This window comes from Lissotriton vulgaris, chromosome 2_1, assembly GCF_964263255.1.
Source record: "Lissotriton vulgaris chromosome 2_1, aLisVul1.2, whole genome shotgun sequence".
NCBI lineage: Eukaryota > Metazoa > Chordata > Amphibia > Caudata > Salamandridae > Lissotriton > Lissotriton vulgaris.
The window spans coordinates 915,558,390-915,583,678 of NC_141687.1; the positions used below are offsets into that span (position 1 = coordinate 915,558,390).

Below are 25,289 nucleotides of genomic sequence, written 5' to 3' on the forward strand. Positions count from 1 at the left end.
CTTGTAAAAGTAAGAAATCCACTCTCGCATTTTTTAGCAAGATAGAAACCTTCTGCCTCTTCTGCCTGTCATTCAAACCGCACACATTCCATGTCATTATCCGTATAGCCAATAAAAAACATCAGGTATTTGACCAAGCCATTTCTCCCCCTCTAACCAGAACATTCCATTCATCAAGTGTATATTCCAATATTGCGTGTCACTAATCCTCTTTTAATTTCTTTGTATTTCTCTGCAGTGATCCCTTGTGTTGTGCCCCTTCCCCCCCCTTCCCCACCCCCTCCCCTGAAACCCCACCCTGACGGTTCCACCCCCCCTACTGGCAAATAGGTCCATAAGACCTATATGTGGCAACTGTGACCCCCTGGGATTGCCGTACCCCTTCCCCCCCCTACCCCCTGTGCCTACTAATAAGCCAAACTTGCAGTTACAGACACATCCCTCTCCTCTTTCCCCCCTATTTTACCCCCTACCTATTTCTTATCACCCTTGAATCCCTAGCCAAAGTATCTTTTAAATCTCTGTTTCTATGTCTTTCGACTTCCATGTGGAACCAAAGCCACTGTGACTTCCTTAGCAGCCTGTGCTCTATTTTCCTTAAGCCATGCCAAGTATTCTTGGGCATTAATCTCAGAGTAGAAAACCTTAAACTGACCGTTTCTAACCACTTTTAATCGGCTAGGGAACATTAGGTATGCCTCACATCCTAGTTTTTGAAATGGCGTGATTAGCTCCTGCATCCTCCATCTCCTTTCCACTGTCGTATGACAGAAGTCAGGCCTTGCGAAAAATTCCACATCCTTGTACCTACACTTAGCCTGAGGTTTTGCCTTTGCCATAATTTCTTCCCTCAAGAGGTAATTTCCTACATATATAAGTATTGCTCTGGGTTTGGATGATAAATTCCCCTTACTCTGCGTAAAAGGGAATCTATGCGCACGCTGTATTTCCGCTTCCCAGTTCCAGCCTGTTATCTCTGGCAATGCACCCTTAAGTAGCTCAATTACATATGTCCGCACATCCTGCCCCTCCTTCCCCTCTGCCACACCCAAAAGTCTTATGTTATTCCTTCTTTGCCTATTCTCAAAATCTTTGAGTTTCCATAAGACGTCTGACGTACTCCTCTCTTGATCCTGCTTAAAGTCCTGCCATTCAGTGACTTCATCCTCCAGATTACCAGTTCTCTCCTCCACTTCAGTGACTCTTCCCGGTAAGTCTGCATATAGCTTATTCATCTTCCGGAGAGACCCTTGTATCTTCTTACTTTCTTGCCTCGCTCTACGACTCTCCACTCTGGCCGCCACCTGAATCTGCTTCAGCATAGAGTACATTGTATCAAACCCCGGGGCAGTTGGCTTTGACTTTGACTCTGACTCTGTAAATGATCTCTCAATGGAGCAGCCCCTGCCCCCTCTTGATACAGCTGCGAGGTCGCAGAATAGTCCCAGTCCAGTCTTTTTACCACCCCTGTCTGTAGAGGACTTGCACCACTTTTAAAATCCACTCCGTCGCTTTTTCATTAGACTTTTTGATTTGCATCGAGAGGGCGGTCTCTGAACTGTATCCTCGCCTACCTCTGAGGTACCTGATGTATCTGAATCTAATCCGAAAACAAGTAGCTCACTTTCCATATCTGAGGGCCTTGAAGCAGATTCAGAACTTGTTTCTGTCTCCCCTGTCCCCCCCGTGGCTTCTTCCTCATCCTCCTCACCCTCGTTAACAGAAAAAAAACAGTCATCACTGGGTGAGCCAAGATTTATGCCAGTAAGTAAGATGGAATCTCCAGTTTGCAATTCAGATTCTAACCCAACCCCGCCAATCTGAGTCTGAGACACCATTAACAAGGGGAGTGCATTCCCAGTTCCATTCTGCTCATCTACGCCCCCCACATCCAAGTTATATACCAAGTCATCCGCTCTACCTTGCAAGTCTGGTCCTGTCTCCTTCTGCATATCGCCTGCCATCTGTGTAAATTCTTTAATTGGTTCCCCCACTGCAGTGATTTTCAGTAACGTATCCATCCGCTCTGTAGCGTCAGCTCTGGGCTCCACCCGCCCCTGCTCCTGCGTTGCCTGTACTGAGTGTATTATTTCAAGGCTCTGTGGGGTCTGCAGATCCGCGTTATTATCATTAGGGCCCAAGGGGCTCTGAGATTCTTCCCCTGGCATCTTATGCAGCGTATGCACTCTACCTGACAATGCCGCTGTGATCTCTGTATCGTCCTGCTCGGGGAGTGTCAGTCTGCCCTAGCCGCTGCTTCACTGCTGGTTCCGCCCCCTGTAGACCCGTAGTCGTCGTACCTGTATTAGCATCCGTTACGTTTCCAGAATTCATGCCCTCGTCCGTTCCGTACACTTCAGCCGGGGAGGCAGATCCAGAAGCCGAGAGAAGTGGGGGCTGCACGGTCACCTCTGCAGTTTCTTTAGCTCTCGCCATCACTTTAGCGTTCGCCGCCATCACAGGTGAGAATGCCTCCAGAACTGAAGGCTGTCTTAATCCTGCCTGATCAGAGCTCGTAGGCGCAGTATTATTCCTCCTGTTAGAAGCCGTTTTTTCTTTTATTTTGTCTTTTTTCTCCCTTTGATTTACTGTCCCAGAGCCATTGGCAGCTTTACTAAGCTCTGTGTCACGCTGATTTACTCGATCCTCCAGTTTGCGCAGTGCTTTTTTCGCCCAGAGATTTGCTGCTGGGGCATCAGGATCATTTCAAACTGCTCTCTCCTTATCTTCTTTTTGCTCCCTTACATTCCTCTGTATTTTCGGAGCCATTGCTTTCCACGCCTTCCTCACCCTGCTCCAGTAGCTCCGGCCCCAGCCAGCAATTCCCGCTAGGAGCCGCAGAGGGTGGGTCAGTCTATGTTCGATGCTATCCTTGATTGTCCGAGCCTGGCGCCCTTCCTACAGAGACGGGAGGAGCTCCTACTTCCGAATTTACAAAGATGAGAGGTATGTTCGCCGTTAATTCTGTCACTGCAAATCTGTGGAGCATACTTCCATACGAAGGCAGGGTTCTTAAACTTTCACCATCTAGGAGAGTGCTGCATCCAGTCGGTCATGTCCTAGCAGGGGAGAGAGAGGGAGAAGCACGACCTCTCCCTACGGTCTGTCAGCGGCCATCTTGCCTCCTGACAGTGGCACTTTCTAAATGTTTCTGCTTCTTGACATATGCAAACAGGAACTCTGGGTTGAACGACAAGTTAATCCTGGCATGCAGTACTTAGCCACACATTCTCTGGTTCCTATGGACAATATGGAATCTCTGAAGACCTGATGAGAGCCTCTGTCTCAACACTAAGTTCATGACTACATGTGCACACCACATTTTAAAAAGCTGTCCTAGCATCCATAGTCAGCAGGGTCTTTGGTATTTTTCATCTAAAGTGAGGTGCCTGTATATTGCAAGATGAGCTCTTTCAAGCTTTCTTCATTTTAGAAGTGTCATACCAAAATGGACCTCAGAAAGATCTGCCATCATGAATGGAAAGTAGTCTCCAGATACTCATTTTGGTTGTTCTGAACCTTGGTCTCTTCTGCAATAGAATCAAGCCACAAAACAAACCATCTTCAAATCACATTTCTATGTAACTGTTCTTTGTCACATTTTGGTCGTGGAAATTGTAGCAAAGGAACTCAAAGCTAACACAACATGCACTGCCTTTACTTGGATATATACACCAGTAGGAAACTGAGAAATGTTGTACCCATACATTGGTCTTCTGTGTTTGCTGTAGGTAATAGTATTTGGATTCTGACTTGAGGATTGATATTTGTTTTTGTGAGGCAATCCTTGAGTGGACTGATAGAACTTATATATAATGTACGTGAGAGCCTATCAAATTTAAGATCTAGTGGAGAACTAGTGACCTCTACAAAGAAACAAGAAATGTGTAGTATCTAGTAGTGTTTTGTAAGATTTTCTAAGTGAATTGGTATCTCTAAAACCTCCCTGAGGTGAAGGATATCTTCCACCCAGCAGTGCCTCTGCCCCGTGAAGAAAACATCCAACTATTTGGAGGAAATGTCTGTAGAAGGATCAACTCAAGTAGCAAAGTCCATGGGTGAAATGTGATTCTCCAAAAGACAATATACTGTATGCATTTGAGACTAGTGACACTGTCTCAGATGAGCCATACTATGAGGATAACTAGCCTAACCTCTGCAAGTTTAAAACCCAATTTAGGCAGGTATCTTGCAGCACATCTTCATTTTCAACTAACTGAAATACAGTAAGTAGTTACAGCCCTCTTCAAAGATTCTAAGGCTTCATGCACACTGTACCACCCTTAAGCCTAGCAGCTTGCCTGAATATTTAGTTTGTATGACTGTAGTTGATGTGGAGAGCAATGAACAGTGGGAATAGCATACTGTGAAAGTAACTTTGTGGTGGGAATGGCCTTTTTAGCAGGGTCTACTCAAACCTTTTTGCCTTCCTCCTCCTCTTTTTGCTGAATTCGTTTTTGCTGGCCCTAGGACTCTGATCACTTTATCACTGCTAACTAGTGCTAAAGTACATGTGCTCTGACCTCTAAACCTGGTAATATTGGCTCATACCCAATTGGCATATTTAATTCTCTAATATGTCCTAGTAAAGAGCACTACATGTGCCCAAGGCCTGTATATTAAATCATACTAGTGGGTTTCCTGCAGCACTGATTGCGTCATCCACCCAACTAGCCCTATAATCATGTCTGTGGCCTGCCATTGCGGAGCCTGTGTGTGCAGTTTAAGCCGCCATTTCAACCCGCAAAATAAACCTTTTGCCAGGCCCAAACATTCCTTTTTAATACACATAAGTCACCTCTAGGGTCGGTCCTTGATAGCCTAGAGGTCTGGGTGCAACGCATTTAAAAAGCAAGATATCTATTTTTAAGTTTTACATGTCTTGGTAGTAGAAAACTATTTTATTTCTTTCGTTTTTCACTACCGCAAGGCCTATATCTTCCATAGGATAACATGGGGATTACCTTACTACATTTTGTAATTGTAATTTTCAAATGGGAAGATTTCACTGGTTCACATCCGGTGTCTCCTAATTTAAAATCCTAATTTATGGTGAAGTTGGAATTTTAATTATATAATTCTGAAAATGCCACTTTTAGAATGTTATAAAATATACAAAAATGCCTAAACCACACTTACTTCAAGCGAAAGCCTTTCAAGGGATGGAAAAATATTTATTCAATCCAAACCTGGCAATTTTGCCTCCCACCACTTAGAAAGCTCACTACGCTTGAGCTTTTCTAGGTGCCTTAATCGCGCAATTATGTGTGAAACTTTCTCAGTGCTTGTCGGGAGTTCCGTTTTCTTGTTAGGTATAACCGTATCATTGAAAATTGAAAGAGCAGTCTCCTCTCTCTTTCTCTTAATTCTACAGCTAACATTGTTTTTCCACAACAAGGCTCAAGTGCCTATGGCCAACAACCGCCAGTCTCCAAATAGCACAGTGCTATTACAAATCTACAGTTACTACTGGCTTCCCTGTTTCCCACACTGTACTCATAGGCATTTCCTACCTGGACTTGCTGCGGCGTCTTGCACAAGTCCACTGACTCGAACACGCTCTCCTTCAGCGCCAGGTATTCTGCCCGACATCCCCCGAGTGTTCTTCGTAGCTTCTCTTCAGTTCACAGTGCGGGAGCGGCGGGCTCAAACACTTTTTCTCCTCTTCACCTCGGAATAGCCACCGCGCTCCAGAACAACGGGTGCGTCGTTTAGGTAAGGACCGCCCATGTATGATCCGCAATATCGAATTTCCCTCACTCCATCAAGTAAGGATTCACGACCCTTACTTGATTTTGTTCTATCCTTTGGGATAAAACAAAATACCTGAGCGAAGCCTATAAACAGCTTAACAACTGAACCAACTGTGTTAAAATAACAGAGGCGATAATGCAGATTAGTTTCAGGATATACAATGGGCAACTGGATGAATGGTATAATCAATGTTTAATCACAAGGGAAGAATGGCAATTTAAAAAAAATTCCAACCCCACTACACCAGTGTTGTATCTAATTCCCAAGGTGTATAAAAACATCGAAAACCCGCCAGGGGTCCGATTATATCTGCCATTGGCGGAGCATTATACCTCTAAGTAAGATTCTGGTGATTTCCTGAAAAAGATATATGATATGCCATGGGAAGAAGACATGCTATTAGTCACCATTGACATGACCACGTTATACACAAGCATTAGACATGATGATGGCCTACAGGTAGTAAAACACTTCCTGAGTGAACGCCCAATTGGTCTATGGTCTCATACCCAAATGCTACTAATGATGGTCTCTGTATGTCTAATGAACAACTTTTTTCTCTTCAACAATGATGTATACCATCAAGTTTGTGGAACCGCGATGGGCACCTGCTTCTCCCCCAGCTATGCTAATTTGCATATGAGCTGGTAGGAGGAGCAGGTGATCCGGGTCTGTTCCACAAAGAATGGGAGGAGAATATACTGCATTGGAGTCGCTTCATCAACGACATTTTCGTCGTATGGAGAGGGACTGAATATTCTGTTAAGAATTTCATCAAGAAAATACAGGAAAACTCCCTAAATTTAAAGTCTACTAGATCGGTCAGTAGGAGTGAAGTACATTTCCTAGATCTTAAAGTATATGTCAAAGACTCCAAACTTCACACTAAACTTTTCAGAAAGCCAACAGCGGGGAATACATTGTTACACACAACGAGTTTCCATCCGCAGAATTGAATCAAGAGCATACCGTATGGTGAAAGTTTAAGAACAATCCGCAATTGCAGTGACCAAGAAGTCCTAGAGAAAGAATTTGAAAATCTAGAATCATGATTCACAGCTCGGGGCTACAGGGACGAGAATGTTCAGGCTTCCATCAAGAAAGCTAAAAAAAGAAGTAGGGAAGATATTCTGTTTTAAGAAAAGCCAGAGTAAGATCAGAAAGGAAAGCTCACAGAATAACCAAGTGAGAATGAATACATCATTCAATCGACAACATGGTCAGGTCAGGAATATATTGAACAAGCACTGGCACCTTATACGCAATGACCCGTTGCTAGGAAAGCTTGTCCAAAAAAAACAGCAATAACATTTCACATGGCACGCTCTTTCAAACAAATGCTAGTCAGCAATATGATCCCGCAGCAGCAAAGTACACAGACAAAAACCTGGTTAAAAAAGAAAGAAGGGTTTATCAAGTGTATGAAATGTAAAGCTTGTGGGCATGGGACAAATACACATACATATACACCTGGTTTATCCAAAAGAGAGAAGAATATTAAAGGGTTTCTTTCATGCAGGATCGAATATGCTGTCTACCTGCTGCAATGCCCATGTGGCTTGCGGTATGTGGGCAGCACGATTCATCCTGTATACAAGAGGGTGTTGCAACACTTGAGGGCCATTCGGAATGGCGATAAGGCTTACCCAATAGCACGCCACTTCGAAGCATACCACGACAAAAACACCCAAGGGCTAAGCTATTTCGTAATTGACTGCATCCCCTTTAATTTTCAAGGAGGCAATCGCGAAAAAAAGCTTAGGAGACTGGAGTCTTGTAATATTTCAGAATTAAATACTCGGACCTCATGGGCCTGAACATGGAAGAAGATTTAATTACACATCTATAAGGTCTTGTATAGGTATACTGTTGAACAAGGATAACTGTAACAGATTAACAAAGAATAAGAGCACCTCTCCTGAATCTGGTTTTAACGTTTTTTTTAGATTATTATGGTATTTTTTGACACATGGTATGCACTTTGGTATGAGCGACTTGAAAAAGATGTGTTTTTTAAGTTCGCCCACTGGGGCTTGATTGTGTCGACACTAATCGCTTGTTTGCAAGAAGAAAGAGAAAATGATGCAGGTGCTGGAACACCCACTTGGATTGTATTTGGATCTCATTTATTAAAAATGAAATTAAAACCCCGGAATCAGGAGGGATACGCTCGCACTGGCGATGTGATAAAGTTTGGGTTTTAAACTGTATAGAAAGTTTTATTGAAAGTTTCTATGAAAGGCAGAATGGGATGAAATCCTTTTGTCTTTACATTTGATAATGCACAAATATCTCCATATAAAGAAATGTTCTTTTGTCACCTCCAAATGTAGTAACGTTTATGAGACGTGAACTGTTTATAATTAGGTGCAAATCTTTGTTAGAAATGCAAAGCGAGTTTCGAATGTGTAAAAACGACGAGCCTTTTGTCTAACACACTGGGTTTGTAGCTACGTCACGTGACAGCTTGTTGTAACGCAGTGGTTAAAATGGCCACAATTTGAATAGTAACACTATTGGTGAACAAGCCTGTTGTGCCGGCAAAATGCGACCTTTCCAGCTGTCACAATAAAGTTTTTGACCAGCACACAGCGTTGTGAATCCTTACTTGATGGCGTGAGGGAAATTCGATACTCAGGATCATACCTGGACGGTCCTTACCTACATGACACACCCGTTCTGGAGCGCGGCGGTCGTTCCGCGGTGAAGAGGAGAAAAAAAAAACAAATCTATACTACTATTATAAAGAGAGAACTTGCACCTTTTGGCCAGGTAAACTCTGGAGCCACAGCGCCAATCTACACACCCGATACATCTATGAAAATGTCAGGGTGTGTAGATGGACATAGGCGACATTAAATTTATAAAAAACGTAAATTCAAAATTTTTAATTTGTAAACAAAGTAGTCCCCTAAAACAAGCGTCGGCCGCGACGTAGCGCTGATCGCAACCGACACGTAATGTAATGACGATATGCGGGGAGGAGCGGTGACTTGCGGCGAGGAGTGGACTTGCGGCGAGGAGTGGCGGTAAGGCAAAGGCAGGCGGGAGGCGGGCGGCGGGTGGCGGGAGATGGACGGGAGGCTCAAGGTGCAAGGCGCGAGGTGGGAGGCGGTAGGCGGTATGGCCAATGTTGCGGCGGGCGGCGGGCGGGGGGCTCAAGGCTGAAGGTTCAACGCGGGAGGCGGTATGGCCAATGTCGGGGCGGGAGGTGGGAGGGATGCGGTCTGGGCAATGTCGGGGGGGTGCACAGAGGCTTAAAATGCTGCCCCCAGCCCCCTTCTGCCCCGGGCAAAGCCGGGGCTGGCTGCTAGTATATATATATGGAAAATAAACTTTTAAACCGGGAGGAGCAGCGGCTCATTTTCTCTTTCTTTGAGAAGTTGTTGTAAAAAGGAATATATTAAAATATATTATTTTTCATTAGTGTAAGCATATTGTATGCCTATTTATTGTTTCATACATTTCTTTAGGGTGTTAATAGGCAACATTCTAGACCAGGAGGAATTAAAAACTGGGTCTTTGTAATGTGCTGAAATATTAGGGATGAGTTTTTAACAAATTCTTGGACTAACATCTGCAAAAGCACATACATCGAATGACTCTATAGATAATCAGAATCAATAATGTCAATCTTCTGTAGAAATTAAATGCTGTTGAAATTATTAATGTTGTTAATTTTCTAAGTCTGAATGCCCTCATTACATTTTGTGTATGCCTTTGCAGCCTGCCCTCCTGGATTTTACAAAATGTCCACCCGGCTTCCTCTCTGTTCTCCATGTCCTGAACACAGCTATACACAGCAAGAAGCTTCCATTCTTTGCATCTGCATGAGGAACTATTATCGCTCTCCACTGGATTCCCCATCTACCTCTTGCACCCGTAAGTCTGAACTAATATTGTTAGTATATTTCAATGCCACAAAATCTGTTTTTATATACTGATGTAGGGCTAAAATAAATCCACTATTTTCTCTATTATATACATGGCAAAAATGCTAGAGATATAGAAAAGACAGTACATTGTAGAACAATGCAACTATAACTAAACTGGTCAATTTCATGTGCTCAATGAGAGAAGTTATATGGCTGAGATACCCGCCACCCCCTCTCAACACAATCCCCAAAGGAGGGAAACCGGAAACAGTTCTTGAAGTTTTTTGGAAGAGGGAGGGAGTGACCCTCCCCGGCCGTATTTATTAAAACAAAATTAAACGTTAAACAGTTTCATATTAATGTACAATTTCATAACCACATTGCGATGTTTGGCTAACCTTAACAGATTCTCTAATACAGAGGTTCTCCTAGCCGAACTAACAACCTACAAAACATTTTCTTGAAATAATGAAATTGTACATCCTAACGTTTAAGGGCCAACGGCAAGGTCGTAACCGGTGTCAAGATCCCTAACCAGAAATACCCCCCCCACTTGGGAGGGGCGACAGCACTGAGGCGTACCCCAAGTGCAACTACCAATTTCCCTTGACTTGACGGGGGCCCCAATAAACTCGACGCCACTTAAAGGTCATTCGAGGACTCGTGTGAGTGTCTAGAAGGTAGCGTAGACCTCCCCCCAAACCCCACACAACTTACCACATCTGCCGTCGCAGACGTCACTGGCCCCGGGAAATTCCCCAGGAGGGGGCTGTAACCCCTCCTACACAGGAAGGGGCCTTGACCGCCTTTCCTTTCCTTCCGGCGGCCTCTCCTTAGACAGGACCGCCTCCCCGTTGAGGGGCCAAAGGCCACCTCTCCCGAGCGCTCCCATCCGTGTTGGGTGACGTCCACTCATAGGGATCTTCCAATTACTGCTCACCGATCATGACCTTACCGCCCGACCAAAATAAATACGACAATGCTAACTAAACCAACAATACATTGGCCACTATGACCCGAATAAGCATGCTTATAAACGGACACTAAAAACCGAATATCTTTAATCACAAAACATACATAAAATCAACCAACTTTATTACACACTCAATATCAACATGACAATACCACAACCTGTAAACGAAAATAGAATTCTCGATCTATTTTAAAAAACAACTGGCTGTCCTCAGGGGCTGGTGGGTGGGTCAAAATTAGCTCTTCGTTCCGTCTCGAGCTCACGTGCAGCGAGGAGGTGCAGCTTCAGAGCACAGGAACAAGAGGATGTCTTCCGGTCTTGCGTCCCTTTTTATCCGTCTTCAGGGCGGGCGTAAACCCGCCCCTGCCTGTCCCGAGGGCGTGGCCAGCCGCGTCAGTGTCTAGGCCAGCCCACTCTAGGGCGGGAAAGAGCGCGCCCCGGCTACGCCGCTTCGGGCATACCAGCCGAGACGCGCCTCCCGCCCAAAATGGCTTCCCGGGGGGATCGAGGTACTCTGCCATACGTTCGGGGGGACCGAGTGGTCGCCCCTTTCCATATGGCTGAGATACCCGCCACCCCCTCTCAACACAATCCCCAAAGGAGGGAAACCGGAAACAGTTCTTGAAGTTTTTTGGAAGAGGGAGGGAGTGACCCTCCCCGGCCGTATTTATTAAAACAAAATTAAACGTTAAACAGTTTCATATTAATGTACAATTTCATAACCACATTGCGATGTTTGGCTAACCTTAACAGATTCTCTAATACAGAGGTTCTCCTAGCCGAACTAACAACCTACAAAACATTTTCTTGAAATAATGAAATTGTACATCCTAACGTTTAAGGGCCAACGGCAAGGTCGTAACCGGTGTCAAGATCCCTAACCAGAAATACCCCCCCCACTTGGGAGGGGCGACAGCACTGAGGCGTACCCCAAGTGCAACTACCAATTTCCCTTGACTTGATGGGGGCCCCAATAAACTCGACGCCACTTAAAGGTCGTTCGAGGACTCGTGTGAGTGTCTAGAAGGTAGCGTAGACCTCCCCCCAAACCCCACACAACTTACCACATCTGCCGTCGCAGACGTCACTGGCCCCGGGAAATTCCCCAGGAGGGGGCTGTAACCCCTCCTACACAGGAAGGGGCCTTGACCGCCTTTCCTTTCCTTCCGGCGGCCTCTCCTTAGACAGGACCGCCTCCCCGTTGAGGGGCCAAAGGCCACCTCTCCCGAGCGCTCCCATCCGTGTTGGGTGACGCCCACTCATAGGGATCTTCCAATTACTGCTCACCGATCATGACCTTACCGCCACAGGTCCGGATAGTTGACCGGCTATCCGGACCCCCCACAAAGCTCCTACCTAAAGGTCATGCTTTAACGTTTTTAACCATGCTAAGAAGTCTCCTATGAGTAACTCATTCCCCACCCGAGACAAATGCACACCATCCCCCGAATACATACTGTCATCATTAATACAGCCATGCGAAATAGCATGCAATGTCCCGGAACGGAACAACCTACTCACTTTGTTATTAAGCTTTCGAACAGAATGATTCAAAGCAGGAATAGAAATAGCCCCCCGCCACACCTTTCGTGGGATCATATGGGACCACGCAATTGTGCACCCCGGAACTCTCCTCGCCAACTAACTTACAGTGGAAAGCATTGCCTCCAGGAGAAGTCGTCTACCGGTGGTGACCAAATCATTGCCCCCTAAATGCACTATGACTATAGACGGCGGTGACCTCGTCCGCCCTAACAAATCCTCAAAATATGCTTGAAACTGGTCAATACAGAGACCGCCTCTTCCGTAGAAGGACACCCTGTACCCGTATTCCCCAGCTACGTGAATCATGTCACCTGCCTTGAATACGTCCGCGGCACGCCTCACGTATGAGTGGCCCATGACCCACACCTCCTTTTTCACAGCCGGTGATGTCTGACCGCTGGCCCGGTGTTGGGTCGACTGCATAGTCCGCCCCGCCTCGTAGGCTTGCGCAACTGAAAACCAAACAAAAACAAGAGGCGTGAGTACGTCATTACAGCTTTACAACATGTGCAACCGCACATACCTCTTATAACAATTGGAGGACCAACGCCCCACTCGTTTCACCTGTTCAACATTAAGACCCCTGGCTGTAGCTTCCGTAGCAGCCCCTATCCGAAAGGAATGGGTCCCAAACTCGCCCGGGTTCAAGCCCGCAGCGGCAATTGACATGGCAAGCACCCGCTGAAACTGAAACTTCGTCAGTGGGGTGGCGTCCGCGTGTCTCAACAAGGTCCCCCCCCATAATGCCACCCTTCGTGCTAGGTAATCTTCTAAACACTTTACCGGGCACATGGAGGACCCGGGAATCCTGCGTATGATTATGCAGTCACCCATCCCGTCTTGATCGGTCTTGGACCTGACAAAGGAGACCGTCATTGCCTCTCCTCTGATCTGAACGTGTTCTTGGCACAAACCCCCTGCCACATCCTGTTTGTTCCTTGCCACCAGTTCGCTTACTCGCATCGCCCCGTGAAATGCTAGCGTAAAAGCGGCTCGGAACAACACCGCCTCAAACTGAGATGAACATGTGGCAGGGAGTGTAGCCAACAACTGGGCCAACCTATCCAAACCTATCGGGCGCCTCTCATCTACTCTGCGACCCTCAAGGCGTTGCCACCCACGCAGCGCTTTCTGTACAACGAAAGACGCTGTCGGGTCCTGGATACTATGAGCCCTGGCAACAAAGGAAATAGCAGCACGATGCCTCTGGGCCGTAGCCACAGATTTCCCAGCCCTACGTAAGGACATCAGAAAATTCACTACCCATTCCTCGTGGCCCCAAAGCCTCTCTCTATCAGTCCCCAAAAAGGCTAAATAGGACCTAAACGCCCCTTCATATGCTTTCCTCGTCCGTGGTGCTAGACTCTCTCCCACGAGGTGACGAAGTTCGGGGCACCGAGAGACCAGAGAGCTTCGGGGAAGGGTGCCGGCTCTGGGTCCGCTGAGGGAAGGAAACCCGAGAAAGCCTGCATATGAAAACGAGACAGTGCATCAGCCGCCTGATTCAGTACCCCTGGGACATGTTTTGCTCTGAACAGCGCATTCAGTTGCATACACAGTAAAACAATTTCTTTGAGCAGTCTTAAAATCAGTTTACATCGTGCTGCCTGACTATTGATGCACTCGACCACGGTCATATTGTCAGACCAAAATATCACAGAGTGATCTTTGAACCCTTCTGGCCAGGTTCTCAGGGCCACCAAAATGGGAAAAAGTTCCAGGAAAGCAATATTACTTGTCAGACCATTGTCATGCCACCATGTCGGCCACCTTTGTGCCGACCATTTTGTGCCGAAGATGGCACCAAAACCTATGCTACCTGCAGAATCTGTCCATAGCCCCAGCTCTTCAGAGGATACGGCTGGTTTGTTCCAGATGACTCGACCATTAAAGTCCGCCAGAAATGCTAACCAAATACGCACGTCCTGGCGGACCTCAGCCGATAGTCTCGTGCGATGATGGCCCTCCTTTAGGCCGACCATAGCTTGGGCAATTGAACGAGAAAAGGGGCGGGCCATCGGTATAACTCTCAGGGCAAAATTCAACTGTCCCACCAACTGCTGTAACTGATGCAGCGTAACTTTAGATCCATTTAGACACACTTGCAGGGCTGCCCTGAACTTCCACACTTTGTCAGGCGGCAAACGAAAACAACCTTCTCCGGAGTCTAACTCGATCCCCAGAAACTCGAGGCAAGTCGCAGGACCCACCGTCTTACCTGGTGCCAATGGCACACCAAACTGCTTCATTAATACACAAAATTCGGCCAAGGCCCGGCCACATTCGAGATCCCCGGCTGCCCCAAGGAACAGAAAATCATCAAGGTAATGCATTACATGTTGGAAACCCGTCTTCTTTGTGAAGACCCATTGTAGAAGACTACTGAATTTCTCGAAATAAGCACAAGATATAGAGCACCCCATCGGCATACACTTATCCATGTAATAATAACCCTGAAAAATAAAACCTAGGAGACGCTGATCGTCCGGGTGTACCGGGAGCAACCGGAACGCTGACTCGATATCTGACTTCGCCATCAGCGCCCCGGGCCCCAGGCGATTCAAAATGGCTACGGCCTCATCGAAGGATGCGTACCGCACCGAACACACTTCTGGGTCTATTGCATCGTTTACAGAAAGACCACGTGGAGCTGACAAATTATGAATCAGTCGAAACTCACCCGGGTCCTTCTTGGGGACCACCCCTAAAGGAGAACAAACAAAATTCTGTACCGGGGGTACACTAAATGGGCCGGCGACCCGACCTCGAGTAACCTCTTTCCGGATCTTTTCCTGAACCACGGTCGTATGTTGCAGGACGGAAAGTTGATTTTTACACTTCTCCACGCCCTGAAAGTCCCCTACCGGGATGCGGAAACCATTCGAAAATCCGTTCCGCAGCACCCCAGCAGAAATACGATCCGGGTATTCACTGAGCCAGGGAATCATCGCCAAGGTATCAATCGGGGTAGGTAAAGGCGCCCCTCGGACTACGTTAGACCTGTTTGGCGCCTCCTCTCCCCCCGTTATCACCCGTTTTGGCTCTGCACGTGGACTCAGGATGGGACGACCCGCACCCACTACATTCATGTTTAAATTTACACGATCCCTGGGGCCTGGTACATTTACCTTTGTTGAAATTGAAGCAGAACCCCCTCTTTCCTGTATTGCCGGCAGGTCTCGAGTAATCGTCGGTACTCGTACCTGACCGAAAGGGCGTCCCCCCATAATGGCGGGAGGATTCGCCAACATTACTTCCTACCAATGGCATTTTCAACATACCTGTCTCCTTCATTTTATCCCATGTCAAAGAATCATAACAATCCCAGGTTAAGCTTTTATTATGCTCTTTTGCCTTTCTAAAAAGATTATCGTAACAGAACCAATGGTTACCCTGGTGCGATGTCGCGTACCCCATGATTCTTGACTGATAGGTAGGCAACTCGGAAAGCAACTCGGGCCTACGTTCCCCCAAGATTGAGGTAAAAATTCCCCATGCATTGCCCCAATTGCCGATAGTCTCATTCACTTTAAAGGCGGCCATTTTTGCGCGCCAAACACTCGGATGCATAAGATCTTTCTGACCCTTAACATGCTCCACCTCATAATGATCAACAAGCAACGAGAAGATGTTCACGTACTCCCCCGCCCAAATCTTCTCCTTAATTGCCAAAGGCACATGCTGACCCAACCTTTCTCTACGAGAGGGTGCTGACTCATCCCTCGCAATCGGCAATGGCCGCTTACCTGCACCGGACGCTGCATCTGCGGTCGCAATCGTCCCTTGCGGCTTGTCAACAACTGCAACCGGCGCGGACGCCTTGGCTGCATCCCGTTTCTCGCGTAATTGCTTCATCAGCGCCTGGGCCTCGGCAGCCGTGGCGCCCTCACTACTGTCGCCCAACCACTCTGCAAGTTGTGCTGCCAGCTCGGGCGGCATATCCTCGTTGGACACCGGGGTGACCACCACAGGAATCGAATTCCCCTCCACTGGTACTGGGGTTGGCGCTTCGAGCGGGGTACAGGGAACCGGGGCGTCTCCCCCAGCTGGTCCCCTCCTTGGCCTCTTGGCTCTTCCTCCCGGAGCTGCTCCAGCCGACGGACGCCCCGGCCCCCCCTCCCCGTCTCTCTCCGCCACCCGCTTCTTCAGCTCAGTCATCTCCTTCATGAGGACCCGAACCATCTGTTCGGTCGTCATTCTCTTCCCGCCTTTCTTGGGCATTTCTCCGACAGAGTATCTGTAAGACAAAAAAGAACGATTACAACGCTCAAAATTAGCTCTTCGTTCCGTCTCGAGCTCACGTGCAGCGAGGAGGTGCAGCTTCAGAGCACAGGAACAAGAGGATGTCTTCCGGTCTTGCGTCCCTTTTTATCCGTCTTCAGGGCGGGCGTAAACCCGCCCCTGCCTGTCCCGAGGGCGTGGCCAGCCGCGTCAGTGTCTAGGCCAGCCCACTCTAGGGCGGGAAAGAGCGCGCCCCGGCTACGCCGCTTCGGGCATACCAGCCGAGACGCGCCTCCCGCCCAAAATGGCTTCCCGGGGGGATCGAGGTACTCTGCCATACGTTCGGGGGGACCGAGTGGTCGCCCCTTTCCAAACGCCTCCTATAGGCGATATCAACCGTGATACACATCACTTTCAGCTATGGTCTGCATGTTATAAACAATCTTAAATCGCATCCTTGGACACTTGTCATGTTCAAAGCTCAATTGCTCTCTAACTGTGTTTCTGATAGTCAAATACATATACATTCATACTTTCATGTTGAACTTTGATTATTCCATGAATTTCCAGCTACTGTTAACTCATCCTAAATATACTATTCAGTTTGTGATGTATTTATGGTCAATGTTTGCATGGACACCTAATGAAGATTTTTTTGATCACTTGTTGAAAGTCCTTGGATAGGTTTGTTTGGGGGATTTTGTTAAAATGAGCACATATCCTTTGATCCTGTAATGCCTCTTGTTGGTGTAAGCTGCCAAGCAATGCTTTGCTTCGAAAACGTCTGTCTTGTTTTATTGTGAATAATCATGGAAAGTCTTGAAGGTATGCATATTGGGTCACATCTGACTTACGTAATTAAAATAATTAAAGTTGATGCAAATTGCAACTTACTCTGATTGGCCAAAGTGACAGGGAAGGTGGCCTGCAAAGATCAGCAGACCATCATTCCTGTCACTGTTTTTTTTTCAATAGAAATCTTTTTTTTAAAGCAGCTTGGATTACTTAAAAGAAAAGGGGCTGCTTTAACCCCTTCCACGCAGGGCTAATTCCCCCAGGGTGCGGGGGGAGGGAGCCGCTCGCGGCGCCAAGGTGCTCGTGACGAGCCCAGCTCGTCATGCTGCACAGTGGAGCCCCACATGGGTGTTCCGTGGCAGTTATGACGATCTGAGCTCGTCATGAGCACAACTCCACTGTGCCTCATGACGAGCTCAGCTCGTCGTAAGCGTTGAAGGGGTTAAAAAGAAGAGCTGGTCCCCTGAGTCAGGTCTACAGCACCTGGAAGTCGAATTTTTAAACGAGGAAGGATCTAACCCTAACCCGTTCCCTTTTTCTCTATTTCAAGTAAGTTACCAACCCAGATTGGGAGTCGGTAACTTTTCAATGGTTTGACATTTGAAATTTGGAAGAGATGTCCACAACACTCCCATTCCAAATACCCCATTGGCATACAGTTTCAGACCCATTTTAGGAGTCTGTGAAACTTTACCAACTCCTAAAATGTGTTTAGTACAAATTGGCATGCTTTTGAACACAGAAATTGTTGGTAGATACAGCCCAAACCTTTTTCGAATACCATTTATTCCTTATATTCTTGCTGTAACTGCTCCTAACTGGCTTAAAACTGTTTTGTTAAGTTGAGATTTTACTCAACACTGCATTATTTCTGTCACTTTCTAAACTTGCATTTTAATTTGCCATTTTCCTTGCAATAAAGGTTGACTTTACCAGGGATTGAGTAGTCCATACTGAACTTGTTTACTAATATTCTCCTCGATCTAACGAGCTCTTGATTGAAAAAAACATATATTATTGTAGTTATTGTAACTATAGATCTTATTGTAAGAGGATTCCAACAAAGTCTTGTTTATTCTCTTAGGGCCACCTTCTGCTCCAAGAAATCTAGTCTACAGCATGAAACAGTCCACCCTGATACTGGAATGGAGTTCACCAGCAGACCCGGGGGGAAGAGGTGATATTAGCTACAACATCTTGTGCGACCGGTGTTCTATTACTTTAGGACAATGTGAATCTTGTGGCAGTAGCGTTGGCTTTGTGCCCCAGCAAATTGGATTGGTTGACCGGACCGTGACAATGGTGAATTTACTACCGCACGTGAACTACACAATCCGAGTAGAAGCAGTGAATGGAGTATCTGACTTCAGTGCATTTTCAAAGCAGTATGCAGAAGTAAACTTATCGACCAGCCTTGCAGGTACCGTAAAATCTAATAATATTCGCTCCACTGTTCCTTGTAAGCCAGGACTGTTCGATACAGTCATCAGTAGTACAGGATCTAAAGCCTATATTCATTGTAACCCTGACTTTAAAAGATCACTGTTCATATTCATTTTATGTTAACTTATCTTATGTGGATATCCTGAAAACGGCACTTGAACCAGGAATTAGTAGATCTGAGATAGATACCCTTGTGATATACCTAATCTCTTGTGCTTCAGTGACTCTGGTTAATGTATGTTTGTCCTATCAAATGAATTACCACTTTTGCATGGTCTATAAAGACATGGAAAAAACGGAAGTGACCACAAACTATCTTTAGCTTTTATTAATATGTTCTAAAAAAAGGCAGAATATAGTCTGGTTTTGAAAAATGTGTCTATGGTATTTTTCTGTTTGTCTGCATTTTGTGCTGTCTTCACACAATTCTCTTTGATTGAATTTAGTGCTTGCCAAGAGAACAGAAAATCTCTGAAATGTTTCAAGTAAAGAAAAAAACAATTCTTAGGTCATCCGTGAGACAGCTCAGAGGCCGGAACATGCTTTGTGCGTCCTTCTGTCTTCCGTAAAGCAAATCCTATTTGTACAAAAGTCTCTGAGAGCCTTTAAGATGCAGATGGATCCTTCAATGTGCCCTGTAGGCAAATCTTTCACTCTCGCTGGGGCGGACGATCGTCCACAGCGGCGTAGACTGTAAGGCATACATGTTTACATATACTGATAAAAGGCTTAAAAAAACACAAAGCAGAAATTCCTAAAATATACAAAAACGAAAGAACAGTTTTTTATATTCATAGAGTCCAAGCCCGGGGAGCGCCTTTGCCTTTTAGCCTGTCTAACTTAACAAGGCGTTGATGTAGCACGAAAAAATATTTTATGTAACCACATCAATATTTTGCAATGTGTGAATCTACTAATGATGGGCATGTGAAAATGGAATATTGATCTTGTGATGCTAAACAACTGTTCCTTTATAGGAAATATTTATTGAAAAAAAAGGTTTAATTTTCAAACTGTCTTCTCTGCCTCCCTTGATATTGAGCTCACGGATTTTCAAGCGGCATGCCTGGACCTTGCATCCTTGATTTCACTAGTTGATTGTAAATCATTACTTTTTGATTGGTAGAAGAGTTCTGGTAACATGTAGGGATAGACCTTAAAACTGGGAAGTGTATCTCACACTATAAGTGCACATCTCACCTCAAGCTTGCAACATAATCTGAACTTTAGTACTTGTTGGAGTTTTTATTTACAGAGCCTACCTGTTCTTGCTCCCCTGGATCAAACCACCATATCTCTCTCCCCTTCAGAACTTCAAAGCACCTATTTAGTACCAGGGTGAAAAGAGGCTTCTAGTAGTAGAATGCCACCTTGTATTAAGGTTAAAAACAGTGCTGGAACAAATGAAGATACCTGAACGGTGGAGTGATATGATTGTTTCCCTTCGGTCCACCTACTCACAGCATGCAGCTCTGCATCTAGGGGATTATATGTACATTTTGAGAGACTGACCTGCATGCTGTTGCCAGAGATAATCCTAAAGATTGCTTGGGTATGGTTGAAGAGAATGTAGAAGGTCAATAACATACATTGAACTGATTATGATTTGTGTGGAACTGAGAAATCGGTTGGGGGGAAGCTAGTGCTAATTTTTGCACTACTCGAAAATTTGGTCCCTCTGAAACCTCCCATTTTTCAGGGAGTGGAAATTAGCTCACAACTTGGTATCATAACTTCAGTGATGTTCTCAGTTTAAGATGTATCCCAAGATAAGGATTCAAAAGAAAACTGATTTGGTGAAGGCATAGAACGGCAGCGTAAAACCATTTACGGATATTCCATTTCACTAACAGTAGACAGATTTTAACACTTCTTACAGGCAGAATTTGAAGTTAAGGGACTAGTAGAAGTGAACAGAACAGAGCAATACATGAAGGACTATGCAAAAGAGAGTCAATTGGTGGGCATACAGTTTGGAACTGAGTAATTCATTGAGCATCAATATATTGGACACATAAATACCGTCAAAGTAAAATAATAAAAAAATTATCAATCAGCCGTAAAGTCCTGAAGCATTGCAGCTATAAAGACACCACACAGGTTAAGAATACTAGGGGAAATATCATGATAGGCTTTGCTAGCTCAGCAGAAACCAGAGTTTTTATGCATATAAAGTGAATCATTTAACCTAATATTTCTTTGAATTAGTGATTTAGTTTCAGACAGCTCACAAACAGAAAGAGTCCAACTTTGGACAATGTTTCTGAGCTGTTCTGTCTGAAAATAAAGCACTAAATCAGAAAAATGTTGAGTTATATAAATTCACTTTATGGATTACAGTCACATAAAAATAGGCTCCCATCTATTCTTTGAGCCAACAAATCCCATCATGATTACGACTCAAAGGGAACAATGATTGACGTCAATGGCCATCTCATGTCTGAAAAACACTTGACCAGAACCCACAAGACAGGATTGAGAGTTTGCTGTCAATTATGTCAACTATCAGCCTAGCTGAGAAAGTTAATCTGATGTTGTGGAACTTATTGTGCGAAAGCAATTCTAGCATACTAAGAAAAATATAAACTTTCTTAGGTGTTATAACTGTACAAGAATAGTCTTCAATCAATATTTTATAAAACCATGACCAACAAATAAGTTTCAAACCTTACAGAAAACTTGGAGTTGGGTTTAAAAAAAAATTTTCTTACGTGGGTGTGCTCTGTAAATGATTTAGAATGGGACATAAATGGGGAATTATCTAAATTAGCAAATGTCCCTTTCATGAAGGAACACATTTATGACCTTTTTTGAAAGAGGTTGGCTGTCATATTGTCTTTTGTTTAAGTCACAAATAATAGTGGGTGGTCTGTAGCCATTGCACAGATGTTTAACTGGATCGCCCTTTTGATACTGTCAGAGCTAAGGACTATTTTATCCGATTCAGGGAGGGCACTTTATCTTAAATTCTGCGTAAATGGATGTTGAGTGGTTCAGGCTTCTGAGAATCTTCTGAAAGTAGGTTGTTGCTGCAGCCCCGGCCCGAGGAGGGAGCTCCAGTAGGGCAGAAAGGCGGGGCAGGGAAGGGCAGGGTGCTAAAAACCGATATATGGATAATTGGAGGTAAGTAAACAATACAATAAATAAAACGAATTACGTAGTGCGCCCTGCATCGCAAAATGCGATGCAGCATGCACAACGAAATTCGTTTTATTAATTAAATTGTTTACTTACCTCCAATTATCCATATTCCGGTTTTTAGCACCCCCCACCCTGCCCCTTCCCTGCCCCGTCTTTCTGCCCCAACGGAACTCGTCCATGGGCCGTGGCTGTGTCGCTGTATGTATAGTTTAATTTATTATGATGCTACATTCAATTTAAAAGCATTTAATGTTCCATGCGATTCTTGAAAATAAACTCTCTGCTAATTTAAAGCCCTTTCTTGCCTTTCAAATATCAGTCAGCTTTGATTTTTTAATAGATCCCTAAATCACTGCTGCACATCTACAGTAAAACATATGAATTTCCATAAATGCTGATATATGCAGATATATTTTGCTACATGTAGTTCTGAACTAAGAGCGCATAACATCTGAGAAGCGTTGCAAAAAGGTCTGCCTGTAAAGTGTCTTCATTGTCTTTTTTATTTAGTAATATATTTCCTGCATTTTGGAGTTGTCCCTGCTCAAATGGATACATCTATGAATGTGTTGGAAGAGCAAAGATAGCAGTCTTCTGTGCAAAACAGGTAGCTGTGCCTACCTCTTCACTGCCCAGTGTCAGTAAAATATTAGCTCTTTTGCTGCACAGTATGGGCATCTAGCATGCCTTCTTGGGGGCACCTTTTGGGGGAATAAAAGAGTTTCAAATTTCCCAGAGACTCAAGATTGTGTTGGGTAAATAGGTGTGATTCTTTGTATCTCACCTCCTAGGTCACCAAGTGCATATGATTATGAAACAAAGTATAGTAACAACTAACATGGTTTTCCTATAAGTATACACAACTACAACAGTATATTGTTCAGAGATGATTTGTACATAGTCATTGTGCCTTTTAAAAAGCTCCTTGTGCAGAATATCACCACAGAGTCCTCATCATAAAGCAATTGTCACAATTTGGCCTATTTTATAAAGATGAATTTGTCTTTTGTCTTTAGAAATCCTTAATTTACAGTAGCAAATGGGTTGTGATTGCTTGCGACAGTACAGCAATATGGTGTGATTGCATGTGTAAGTACATCTCCTCACATGAAGTTCATAGTCGGAATCAATTAGAAGTTGCTGAATATACATAACTAATAATCTTTGTGGCTATTCACAACATTTTGGCAATATGATGGAGAGTTGGAGTAGGGGTTTACCCACAAGAAAGGCACTATTGCACTAATATTTAGGCAAGCATAAATACTTTATTTACATATGTACATATATATATATATTACAGGGACATTATAGTTAGGCTTTGATTTCACACGTACAAAACCAGGGCAATTTAGCAATTATAGTAACCTGACCTAACTATACATTTCATGCCTGCAAAACACTCGCTCTGATCTCACATATTACATCACTCATGGCACGATCAGTGACATAACTGATGACATCATTGATGACATTTCAAATGACATCACTGATGACATCATCTATTGCTTGTAAGTATTTCGTAAAGGTTTCTGAGAGCTAAAGATATTTACTAAGCTACAGTATAAGTGAAATTACTTTTCTTTTTAATCTACAGATGAATGATGCTGTTTCTATTATATTTAATCTGAGTGGCGCTGTGACTGTTTGTATAAGTGGTGGGTGGGTGTCAGAGTGGCGGTATGGGTGTGTGAGTGACTGTATGGATGAGTGAGTGAGTGACTGTGTGAGTGACTGTATGGATGGGTAAGTGTGTGTGCGAGTGGCTGTATTGGTGACTGTGGTGGCTGTATGAGTGGCTCTATGGGTGAGTTACTGGATGTGTAAGTGGATTTATGGGTAAGTGAGTAACTGACTGGGTGTATGGGTAAGTGAGTAGGGGTGAAAGTGGCTGTTTTGCACAGTAAGTATTTGTATGAATGGCAATATAGATGAGTGAGTGGGCACACAAGTGATTGTACCGCTGTCTGAATGGGTATGTAAGTGGTTTTGTGGATGAGTGAATGGATGTGTGAGTGGCTGTATGGGTGAATGAATAGCTTTGTTAGTAGCTGTATTGGTGAGTGGGTGACTGTATGGGTGTGTGAGTGGCTGTGAGAGGTATGTGAATTGGTGTGATTGAGTGACTGTAAGGTTATATGATTATGTGAGTGGCAAATGGGTCTGTGAGTGGGTCTGTGAGTGGTTTTGTGCGTGTTTGAGTGACTTTGTGGGTCTGTGAGTGGCTATGTGAGCAGCTATATAGGTGAGTGAGGGGTTGTGTGAGGTGCTGTATGAGTGACTGTGTGTATGCCAGTTGTATAGATCTATGACTGGGTATGTGAGTTGTTGTATGGATGTGTGAGTGGGTATAGAAGATGTTGTATGGGGATGTTTTTCAGTGAATTTCTACATTTAAAAACAATCTATTTCCTAACTATAATGTCCCTGTAACCTTTTTTACTTTAGAAAATGTTAAAGTTTTCATACATTTTATTTCCTAACTGTAACCTGTGACCTTTGAGAATAGACATGTGATTGGCTGTATAGGTATATGAAGGTTTATGTGAGTGGCTGTATGGGGTCTCAGAGTGGGTGTGTGAGTGGATTTGGGGGGTGTGAGTGGCTGTAGGGGCCTGTGAGAGGGTGACTGTATGGGTGTGCACATGGCTGTGTAAGTGGGTGTATAAGTGCCTGTGTGGAGCTGTGAGTGGGTGTGTGAGTGTCTGAGTGGGTCTGTGAGTTGGTGCATGAGTGCCTAAATAGGTCTGTGACTGGATGCATGAGTGTCCGAGTGGGTCTGTGAGTGGTTTCATGAATGTCTGTGTGTGTCTGTCAGTCAGTGTGTGCATCTATTACTGGGTTTGTGAATGGGTGCATGAGTGTCTGAGTGGATCTAAGAGTGGGTAGATGAGCATATCAGTGGGTCTGTAAGAGGATGCAAGAGTCTGTGAGTGGGTCTGTGAGTGGGTGTGTGAGTCTCTGAGTGGGTCAGTGAGGGGTGCATGAGTTTAGATGTTGTGATTGAGTCTCTCAATGGGTATGTGAGTTGGTGAATAAGTCCTTGGATGGATCTGTGAATGGGTGCATCAGTGTCCGAGTGTGTCTGTCAGAGGGTGTGTCAGTCTATGATTGATTGACCATTATTTTGCCTCTTTCTGCTTGTTTCCCACCTTTATTTTGCCTCTTGCTGCTCGTTGCTCACCTTTATATCCATGAGGCACATAGGGTCTGTGTAGTCCCCTTGCACCATATTAATATAAGCCTGGGGAGGTGGTGTTCCAGGCTTTAAGGGGGCCCACATGGCCCCCTAGTGCATTTTTTGTTAAGTAATGGCCCTTGGAGGTCCTGGTCTCAAGGGGCTCTTTTGAGCCCATGGAGGGGAGTCTAAGCATCCCCTTCCTATATTAACAAAAATCCCCAGGGAGGTGATGGTCTCCGGGGTTCAAAGATCCTCAGGAGGGGGGCCCTGTGCACCTCCTCCTTTTTTAGAAACTGCCGCCAGGACCTGGCCCACCTAGAGGTCCTTAAACAACAAGCGCAGGACCCCAGCTTGTTTTGTT

General features: G+C 45.0%; 1 protein-coding gene across 1 annotated transcript in view; it reads left to right on the plus strand.

Moving 5' to 3' along the window:
- EPHA10 (EPH receptor A10) overlaps positions 1-25,289 on the plus strand; it is a 1,551,477-nt gene that overhangs the window by 444,741 nt on the left and 1,081,447 nt on the right. Inside the window, exons 4-5 of the mRNA XM_086956448.1 lie at positions 9,481-9,636; positions 18,248-18,583. Of these exons, the coding sequence (XP_086812574.1) occupies positions 9,481-9,636; positions 18,248-18,583 (492 nt within the window). The remainder of the gene's footprint in view (positions 1-9,480; positions 9,637-18,247; positions 18,584-25,289) is intronic.